Here is an 11350-nt window from a genome sequence, read left to right as displayed (position 1 = left end):
ATATATAGACACACACACACACACACACACACATTAAAGTTATCTTTTGTCATACTCGTCAATGATTAATAGTGTACTATAGTTATATTATGAAGGTCCACATCTGGAGCCATGACATGATGCACATCATTTTTAGGCATAACAGATAATATTTAAAAATATTAATCAAAATATAAATGACTATGAAAGACTATTGAATTGAAAGATAAATAATGACAAATAATTTAAAATGGCCAAATGTGAAAAAATATCTTCTTTGAAGCCCTCTCAAGCTTCCTAGTTGAATGGTGAGGGCTCGCAGGTTGAGCGTCACAACCCGACTTAATTTAAACCATCATATCAAGGTACACCACACTGTGTCAAGGTAGCAATAGTTTAGTAATTTCTCAAAATTATTGGAATATTGTTTTATTTTTCTCTTCAATATTCACATACATATAATTTTTTTCTGTCGTTAAATAATTATTATATAAAAACACCAGTATCATTCTGTTCATATTACCAACTCTACAATAAAAGAAATATACTCAATAATTATGGTACAATTTTTTTATAAAAAATATATGTTTATATCAAGATGACTGCCAAAAAAAGAAAAAATCTAAAATAGCAAGATATTTAAGGTCAGAAATTCAACAGTGATCAGTAGTCTCAACTCAAAATGAGTCTTTTCTTTTTATGAAATAACATGTAGATGAAACAAGAGTGAACTCAAAGTGTATTATATCTTTTTATGAACAAAAGAAGAAAAGAATATATATTTGTTAGAATAATATCAAATAAACAGTAAATCTTGCTCAACCTGATTTCACCTTCAGCTTGCTTGCGTCTTGCTCTAATCCACTCTTTCTCAAATCTGCCACCTTGCTCGCGCTCTCAATTTTTATTTATTCCCATTCTTTTTCTTGCTCTCTTAACCCGCCTCCCTTTCACCTTCCTCTTATAAAAGCACGGAATCATCTAATGTGGATTCAGTCAAACTGGCATTGGTTTTTTTTCTCTTTTCCAACAGGATTTGCAGTATTTCTATCATCATCTATGTATACATAAAAAGAAATTTTCCATATACCCTATTTTGAGTTTGTAGAATACTGATCTCTATGTGACTGAAACATATGTAAATATCATCGAATCGCATTAACTTGTGCATGCGTTATTGTGATCTTTAGTTTATTTATTCGTCTTCATTTAGCTTTGCCTTAGGTTCTATCACTATCCTAACACTGGGACATCTCATACTTCTAAAGATTTTCTATAATGCAAGTTTTTTAATTTTCTTCTTCTCAAATGGTTCAAAGTTTTTGGTGACTTCTGATAGGTGAAGTTGCCCTCTCAATGTGGAGCGGATGCGGTTACTTTTGTTAGAAATGCAGCATTTGGGGTTTTCCCTTCACATTTGTATGTCACTCTGCAACTTACACACACCTTGTTCACGCTAAAACACCTAGTTTCAACTCTAGGTGCATTTTTTTATTTTAAACTCATCTTTCCTGCAATGCTCCAATCAAGCTGCTCTATCTTTTTTACGCTAGTCATAAGCCTGTGCTTGTGTGTTCAATTTTTTATTACTTTCAATGATTATCATTTATTCCATTTATAGTGTATATCTTAATACTTATTGAATGAAGTTTGTTTATTTTGAGTAATTATCTAGCTAATTATCTTTATGACGTACACCAGTCTTTTGATACTTTAAACCGAAGGAAGATCTAAAAATGTGTTTTTATTATAGAAAGCACAAAGACAGCCTATCTCAAACAGGGGGGTTAGTCGAGCTAGCTCACAATTCGACTTTAGCTCAACTCAGTGATGAGCTTGAGCCTAGCTATTGAGCTAGCGAGTTGAGCTGAAACTTAGAACTAGCCGAACATGACACGATTAAGCATTTTGACAAGCTGGAATGTGTATAGGACTCGAAAAGAAATTTTATGCATATTTATAAATAAACGTATTGTGAAGGTTAAAAGGTAAGGTTAAAGTTCTTTTAACAGGGATAAGCCAAAAATTGAAATCCCTAAATCCTATTTCCTCATGTGTTAACCTTTTCCTCCAACACAGCTGCCATTTGTGTCACCATTGTTCCTTAAGGCTCGCAGGACACAGTTCCGTTGATCTTCTTCCACCACGTTACAAGCTAAACAGTGTTACCCTTCTTTCCCATCTTTAGTGCAACAGTTGTTCCCTTTGCCATGTTGTCATCTTTTTCCTTTTCACTGTGATCCTCTCTCCTGTTGCCAATTCCTTTTGCCTTTTTGTCTCAGCCTTATATTCGTTCTCTTCTCACTCGCTGCTCTATGATCTTGAACCAAGCGATGGATCAATTTTGAGATCCGTAGCAAGTATTGAGTTTGATCTCAAAATTAAGGGACTGACTCGACTCATTTAATCCCTTAACCTTGAATTGTTTCGATAAAGCTAATGATGATGCATAGGAAAGTTTGACTGAACTCATGTGTTGATCATATGATGATCAACTCAAAGAATAATACCTAAATTAAATCATTTGCTCATATTTCTTGATCGGGTTATGAGATGAATGATAATAGCTAAATGAAGTCATTTGTGCATATGGTTTGAGCAGGTGTTCCAGTGTCTGAATGCCAGCAAAATTCATACTTTGTATGCTTTAAACGTTTCCTTAGCTAAAGTTTGAGTACCGTGGTGCTGATATCTATAATTTTTTCAGGCCCTTTCGAAGACATTGACCATGGATGACCTTGTTTATCTTAAAGGGCAATTCAATCTCTTGGAACCAAATAAAAATGGTTGCATAACTCTTGAAAATGTCAAGATGGTTAGCTTCTTGTAAATATTTTGTTTCATCTCCACGAGCACTGCAATAATCCTTATTGTTTAATGACCTTGTAAACCCATTTTCTCATTGACAGGCATTATGCAACCATGCAATTAATGCCATGAAGGAATCACGTTTTCAAGACATACTTGTCTCTGTACGTGTTAGCGGAACAAAATTTCTGTTAAATGTTGCTCTGCTTAGTTTCTTCTTACTCATGCATGGGGATTCTTTTCTTATCTGCCAGTTGAACGCTCTTCAATATAGAAGGATGGATTTTGATGAATTTTGTGCGGCGGCATTGAGCGTACATCAGCTTGAAGGTCTTGATCGATGGGAGCAGCATGCTCGCCAAGCTTATGATCTTTTTGAGGACGGAAATCGAGCTATAGTTATTGAGGAACTTGCTTCGGTAGGTTGACTCTTATTTATATGACTATCATTTCTGAGATTTAAAACTGATTTGGGCTCATTTGGTAGCTTGTAAATTGAAAACATGTTTTTAAAATTGTAAGATTTACATCCACACCTCTCAATTCATATGTATTTACATATCCAATACTAAACTTTAGTTATGTATGAAAACTTTTTAGAAGGAATCAGGTGGCATGTATCTCAATGCCCCTTAAAATAATGCTTCTTTTTCATTTGTAAGAATGAAATCAATTAATTTTGATAGATTTTGAAGGTGGTTTTAGCCTTCAAAATCCATTTTGATTTTGAATTACATATAATGAAATGACGGAATTTAAAATAATTCATCATTTTTCGAAACATTATTTATAAGTTCAAGCAACCAATCCTACGTTCTAACTGAGGTCATCAATTTTGACAAATGCTGTGTATTTTAGGAACTTCATCTGAGTCCTTCAGTCCCTGTACATGCTGTTCTCCATGATTGGATCCGGCACACCGACGGAAAATTGAGCTTCCTTGGATTTCTTAAACTATTGCACGGTCCTTCGAGCCATGCCTTCATTAAGCCGCATTAGGAATTCACCACAAAGCTTAATAGAAGTAACAGTGCTTAAAGCGTGTTCACCAGGTACAAAATGGTTACATGCTGCTGCTTATGTTTGTGTATTATTGCTGTTCCATTTTAAGTTTTCGGTTTTTCAAGTTTAAGAATCATCCTGAAGGTGGAGTTATAAGAATGTAAAATGTTGTAGATGAATGTATTCTTTTGTTTGAATCAGGATTTATCTTCAATTTTTATGATTCTCTTCATGCTGCAACCTTTAGAATGTTCAATCACAGATGTTTTGTCTAAAGTCCTTTGCCTATTTCATCTTTCTCTATTTATTTGATTTAATCAGAAACTTACTAGGGAGCGCTAGGAAGATTGCCAAATAATTTTTAGCTAAATTTTGGTTTATTATTTAATCGCATAGGTTTAAACATGGGTAAATAATTTCAATTGAGATGATTAGACCATTTTTTACAAAATGGCATGTGGGAAACAAAAGATTATGAGCTAATTATGGGAGAGTATTAAGGGGCATTTACATTATGAATCCCACCCAATTTCTATGTAGTTACATGTCAAAACAGCTACCTTTTACTTTTTATATTTATACCAACCAAATCTTTTATATCAAATAAAAAAAAACAGTTTTTTTTTACTTTTAAAAAGTGATACACCTGAGGTGGCATTTATGTAAAAATTTACATTCAGGTGTTAGATATGTAAATATACATGAATTAAGTGGGATGTTTGTAAATCTTCCAAATATTTAATTGTTTTGGATATTAGTAGCTTTTGCATATGAGAATATAGAAGACTTGAAACAGGTTCTGCGATGAGATATTCACATATTTTATCGTATCTCTCTTGGTTCTCTCCTTATTTTTTTTTTCTTTTGTTCTTGGGCTTTTACATATATGGTACTCGAAATTTTCACATTTATCTGAGCACATATTCTGTCAGGATTCCTAACGTAGAGAATCATTAAGTGTCCAATGAAATCACGCAACATGGTGGGCGGTGAAAAAAATAATAAAATTTGCCCGGTAACACAATGAAATATCCTTCCCGTGTTATTTAAGTATTATTGTGTGTTATTCAGTGTTATTGATATGTTATTTTGTTATTATAACATCGGAAATATTCCTAGAACAAAATAGCACTTGAATAATATATAATAACATCTGAATAATATGGAATAATGCGGGAGGAATACTCCCGTGTGATCAGGTTGATTTTAATTTTTTTCTGTCACCGTCACATGGCGTGATTCTATTGGATTCTGAATGGTTCTCCACGTTAGAAGTCCTGACAGAATAATTTTTCTATCTCTCACACCTAAAATTTCATAATTACAAAAATTTTAAAAAATAACACTCATTATCACTTTTTAATAGTTAAATTCATCTTTTTAAAGTGTTATGTTTATAAAAATAAAAGTTTAGATGTGAGAGGTAAATCCAAAAGAATTAGTTTAATCATTTTTGTAATGATGGGTTTCTTATTATGAATGTGTTGAAGGATTGGAATATTACATATATATCTACTTATTTTACTTCGGTATGAATCAGATTTTATTAGGACCTATTTGGCATCACTCAACATTTTTTTTATTTTGTTTTTTTAATTTTTGGTTGTGTAATTTTTATATGTTATATATATATATATATATATATTAAAATAAATCAATTTATTTAAAAAGTATCAAATTATATAAAACCATTAGTTCAATAAAATATATTTTATTTAAATTAAAATATAAACAAAATAATTACAAAAGGGGGTGCATTCATGCATAAAAAACCGAAATCATACTCAAATATACTAAATTATGAAAACATCCAAAACAATCGGAAAATTTATATACATGTCCATACAACTTTTAAATTTACATATCTAAAACCTAAATTTGATATTTAAATGCATAAAATATTTAAGCATCATAAGCCTATATATGAAAAATACATAATTCATTTAAAAAAAAATTAAAATACTAATAATAATAATAACATGTAAGCACATATAACCTTTACACGTTAAATCTCATATTTACTAAAACAGATAATAGCCTTATTATCAATAGCAGGGCAAAAATTTAACTAAGTACTGCAGTACTAAACATCCCCCCAAGTTTTATAGTTCAAAATTTTGAATGATAGATCTGTGTTATCCATAGCCAACTACTAAATCAATCACTAAATTCTACTCAGCCGATTGAGAGAAATTCTCCCATGTTAATGCTTGCTTCTTGTGGATTCCTCCTAAGTAGAGCTTGGTTTCGCATCAATTGTTGTGGAATCCTTCAGCTCACTTGTTGTTGATTTCCATACATAGGATAGCCTCCATAAGCCGCGGCGTACGTCATCGGATCATGAGGTGGAATGGCGAACCCATATCCGCCGTACATTTGAGGTCCATAATATAAACCATTCCATGGGCTGCTCAGATCGGCTCGCAACTGGCGAAACATCAAAATTGAAGTTTAGGTGTTAGATATGTCAGTACATAGGAATTAAGTGGGTATGTATGTAAATCTTCCTTGAAAATAAACATACCTGCCGATTTACAGGGTTGCGACCCCAGGATAAGCGTACTGCCTGTTTTCCAATAATTGTTCCGTTCAAAGACTGCAATGCTTCCTCTGCATTACTCCTGAGAAAAGATCCAAAATCAATGTGTTACACAGAACAAAAATTAAAATAAATGTTTCTGGGTTCAAAAAAGATTTACCTATAGACAAATTGCACAAAACCACAGTGTTTCCCAACTGGAATTTTCACAGAGGCAATATCTCCGAACTGAGAAAATGTCTGCTTCAAGTCGTCTTCAGTAACAGCTGGGTCAAGCCCACCAACAAATACCTAAGGCATTAGGAAGATCACCAATAATGCATTCTAATTATATACTTTAGTTCAACATTAAGCTCTCGGAGGAAGAAATTACCGTTGTGTTTGTTGAATCTCCGTCTGGGGGATATCCTTGCAGAGATGAACCATTGGAACCAAAAGCACCTAAAATGAAAAATATATAATACAAATAAAGCAATTTAAGGAATTATCACAAGCTCCTCCATCAATCGAGCAAACAACTCGGTAGAAAAAACGCGACAATCATTATAGCCATATTACTTGCATACTTCTCCTTTCATATTTTATCTTTGGGGCATTTACATACATACCATCCAACTCCTATGCATTTACGTGTATAACATCTACATTTTACTTTTAACATTAATACCTCCCAAATCTTTTAATCACATAAAAAATGTCATTTTTTTAACTAAAAGATGAAATATACCTTTTCATGCATAAGAAAAGTGGTATATGAAATTGACGTTTAAGTGTTAGATATGTACATACATAAGAATTGAGTGGAATGTTTGTAAATCTTCCTTTTGCTTCAGTGTCACTTTTCTTTTCTCTCATAACGTTTGCAAGTAGTTAAAATTTTACGAAGCCGACCCCACTTAGTGGGATTAAGGCTTTTTTATTGTTGTTGTTATTGTTGTTTCCTGACCCTTCATCTCCACTGCAACCTCGTGGATCCGTTCGAATCCTACTACCTACTCAACAATCTTTGGGACTATTATGAAAAAAATTTAGATAATAATCCTGATTTTATACATTTATTATTAAAAGCTTTCCTAGAAGTGTATACTCAACTCAAGTTTGAACTAATTCAATATAACTCATTGCTAAAAAGTGTAGAATTCGAGGCATGCCAAATTTGCTTGATCTTCCCAAAAGCAGGTACACTGAAAGCTTAAATTGAAATTCAAGTATTTAGCAAAAGCTTAAAAAATTAAAGAAAAAAAAACTTGGATTAATCAAGACACCGGGATAACTTCAAATCAATGAAAAATAATAATGTCAAAGTATAGGCTTTGAAATGAGATAAGCTCTTACTTGCCGAATTGTCCAGATAACGGACCATGATCCAGCAAAAGAAGAGCACAAAAATGAAATTACTAATTAAAACAAAAAAATGTGAAACCACAAAAAAATTAGATTTAGCACACATAAAAATATAACAGGGTTTGCTCATTATTGCTTTTGATGAAAACTAGGAATTTTAACTACATTCCACTAATAAATATTCAATAAATAGTCAAATAAAAGCTTCATCATAATCACACAGAAGGCTACATAAATAAAATATATATCAAATGCTTTGTAAGCCATTAAGATGAAAGGGTTTGTTTTCATGCAATTTTGAAAACGAAATTATATAGATGAAGCTAAAAAATTAATTTACATGTCACATGACATTGATTAATGTCTCATAGAATCATGAATCACAAATCATACTTAATTTAAAAAAAGCACGGTGACATCTTCTGGAGAAGTTCAGAAGTTCCGATATCTCATATACATCTTATCCTTTTTTTTCCAATTCCCTTTGCGTTTTCTTCGTTCAAAATAATAAACAGAATGTACTGCTTTGGTGCAAAATCAAACAAGAAAAAACGAACTAATGCCATTAGCATTAACGGCTAATCCATTACAGTACATTGACAAATAAATAATTATGGAAACCACGAACAAACTAATTTTATTTGCATCCGGCCACAAGTTCATTATCACTTGATTTTGCATGTAAGCATGCAACTAGCATTGTCAATCCTAAGCTTAGGTTTTCCTTTGTCTGTAAAAACAAATTTCATAACCAAAATAAAGTGCACAAAATATAAGCAAACCACAGAGTAGAAAGAAGAGGTTTCAGCAAACTATTAAAGGAAGTTTTCACAGAATTTGAGCCTCCTCGTACTGCTGATGTGTCTGCCCAGAGTAAATGTGCTAGCATGATAAGGATGCTTCTACCACAATCTTGAAGCTTTGAGCAGTTGCAACAGCAGCACGAAAAGATACAAATTCATTAAAAGACCTATGGATGACTCCAAAATTTCAAATCTAAAGTAGGAAGAACAAACAAGAGTTCATAAAGATACTTTCATCATTCGTTTGATCCCCATTACCTTAAGTGTTGGGATACATAAAACATGATTTCTAAGTTTATTATACGCTTAAAGCAATCAGAGTATTTATAGCAAAAATTTTAGAAGATGTACCTATAAGGTTGTGTCAAGTGCATTAGAAGAAATGACTCACCATGTTCTAAATAAAATTTTGCTGACAAGTGATAGGCTAGATGCCACCTATAAGTTAGCACATCTTAGCTCAATTTTTGTGAGAAGCAATTACTTGGGATATCGCGTACAAGAAAGATGACAGTTTTTTTTAATATATTTATTTTTTGTTTGTGTTGGGGGGTGGGGTTTCTTTACATAGCAACCACCCAAAATATTATATCTAAAGCTTGGGTGGTTAATATGTTAAAATCCTTTTTTCGTCACCTTTAAGTGATCATAGATAATCACTAGGAAGAATGTCATAGTTGAACCCATTTGTGATGAAAAATAGATAAGGTTTGACCATATAATATTGACATTAGATTGGTTACAAGAATTTTTTGTGGATTTTAAATGTGAATTATAAAAAGCTATAGCAAGCATTACGATAAAAAAGAAGAATTATTAGGTGGTATGAATCATAAATGACATTCTAGCCCAAGATTTAAGAAAATTATATTAGGTTGTGGTGCATTTGTTTTAATGCTATTACATTATTGAAAATATTAGCTCAATTGTGACAAGAAAGAATTGGGTAGAGCATTATCTGCAAGAGAAAAGTCATAATGAAATCAAATTATGATGAAAAGCAGAGAAAGGCAGATTAGATTTGTTAAATGTAAAAGTTGGTAAGAACTACAAAATGAATAGGAGAAATATTTCAACACATTGAAAAAGGTTTTAAATGATAATCTATTTCACATTTAGAAGGTTTGTCATAGGGATGGATGGACAAGAAAAGCATATAATTTAGTAGATAAAGAAGATTAAATTTCCAAAGAGATTAGGATTTGTGATAAGAGTATTTTTTTTATCAAATTAAATGCCATTAAGACTAAATAAAACTAGTTGATGTATATATATTGCATGTTAAACTTACTAAAAAATTGATTTTAGACATAAATGAATACACCATAACTTAAACATGAGGAAGCGAGGATAAGTATAGGCAATGACATAGCCAAAAACTTGCTATAGGATGGATTAATAGGATTCATGGCATGCATAAAAAATAAAATCTATATTTCATAAACTTTAGAAATGGAGCAAAACCATAAAAGCTCATTTTCTTGTTTGAAGGAAAGAATTTTTTTGAAAGATTATGATGCAATTCTAAGACATTGTATTACTAAAAAACATGAAAAATATACATTGAAGATATATATTAAACAATCAAAAGATAATCTGGTCCTAAGACAAATAAAGGTACTTAAAAAGAACAAAAATCATTATGTCCCGAGATAAAAAGTAAAAGAGGAAAAGTAAAAGCAGAATGATGTGGGACAAAATGATTAGTTGTATTAAGAAGCTCCTAAAAGTTCAAGAGACTAGAAATAGAACATAAGTAGACTTATTATGGAGTAAGAAGCAACATGTCTGTAAAAGACAGAACTATACTATTAAAGAAAAACAAAAGCATTTAAGAATAGATGTAGCAACAATTTATTAAAGAAGAAGAAACTTATTTTCACATAATAATAAAAGCTTATGTAATTTGGGTATGCAATAGATGTAATGAGAGTTTTACGAAACAATAGTACTCTAAAATTATATTTATAGAAAAATTAAATCATAATATTTTTTTGCATCATTATTTAAGTATGAAGAATTGATCATAGAGATTAGAAAATAATATTAGTAGCAAAGAAACAATTAGACTTTAAATGAAGACGAACTCTAACAGAAGCAAGTAATGAAATTATATAAAGAGAATTGAAAAGATATTCATGTAACACTCTACCTATCATAAATTAAAATTTAGTAAGCACTGAGAAATAAAATGTGTCAAATATAATAAAATTATCAAATATATGCATGATGATAGAGTGACAAGTATAAAAAGTAATTTTAGAGTGACCGCAAGTTTTTTAATTGCTATAACATTAAGGATCAACATTAATTCATCTTTTTTATTGATCATAAAGATGATAAAAAATCAAAATTAGGTGCTTTCTAAAGTGAGTAATGATTTAAAACAAAAGAAAGTTAAAGAGCTATGGATAAGAAACATATAGTACCTCTTTTGAACAATAATGAGCAATAATACATACCTTTGAGAAACGATATTCTTTTTAAACTAATAGGCCACGTGTTTTTCCACTACATCTAATACCCTATATGAAATTGTTTAGCAGATAGGAAACTCGAAGATTATCAATCAATTATTATTAGAAGACCAAATGGGACTTTAGTGTTAGAAGAGTAAACGACTTGAGCTTAAATGAGCTCAAGTGTAGATTACTTGATGAGAAATGAAAGTGGCTTCAAAATACGTGTTCAGGTGGTGTGGATTGCTTGAAGGAGAACACATCTGAAAAGGTTAGCGAATGAAGTTTTGGGAGAAGGAAAAATATTTATTTCTCTCCAATTTCCTAAGAACCGGTTACAAGATTGATAACAAGCAAAAACCAGCAAATTAGGAAAGACAAAATCCCATGTTAAAAAAGAGAAATAGAAGCTACTA

The 11350-nt window shown here is 31.4% G+C and overlaps 2 protein-coding genes across 2 annotated transcripts in view; one reads left to right on the top strand and one right to left on the bottom strand.

Moving 5' to 3' along the window:
* The window catches only part of LOC110023698 (CDPK-related kinase 5-like), a 30240-nt gene extending 26219 nt beyond the window's left edge, over nucleotides 1–4021 (top strand). Inside the window, exons 8-11 of the mRNA XM_020723233.1 lie at nucleotides 2687–2794; nucleotides 2889–2951; nucleotides 3042–3206; nucleotides 3646–4021. Of these exons, the coding sequence (XP_020578892.1) occupies nucleotides 2687–2794; nucleotides 2889–2951; nucleotides 3042–3206; nucleotides 3646–3786 (477 nt within the window). The 3' untranslated portion in view covers nucleotides 3787–4021. The remainder of the gene's footprint in view (nucleotides 1–2686; nucleotides 2795–2888; nucleotides 2952–3041; nucleotides 3207–3645) is intronic.
* A 1784-nt stretch (nucleotides 4022–5805) lies between these two features.
* Nucleotides 5806–11350, bottom strand: part of LOC110023699 (polyadenylate-binding protein RBP47-like) — a gene marked incomplete at its 5' end in the record, with an annotated part of 29606 nt that continues 24061 nt past the window's right edge. Inside the window, 4 exon segments of the mRNA XM_020723235.1 lie at nucleotides 5806–6216; nucleotides 6314–6410; nucleotides 6489–6619; nucleotides 6702–6769. Coding sequence (XP_020578894.1) covers nucleotides 6061–6216; nucleotides 6314–6410; nucleotides 6489–6619; nucleotides 6702–6769 — 452 coding nt within the window.

Source organism: Phalaenopsis equestris, unplaced genomic scaffold, assembly GCF_001263595.1.
Source record: "Phalaenopsis equestris unplaced genomic scaffold, ASM126359v1 Scaffold000226, whole genome shotgun sequence".
Classification (NCBI taxonomy): Eukaryota; Viridiplantae; Streptophyta; class Magnoliopsida; order Asparagales; family Orchidaceae; genus Phalaenopsis; species Phalaenopsis equestris.
Note: the sequence above shows the minus strand (reverse complement) of the source record. Positions and strands in the feature narration are given on the sequence as shown.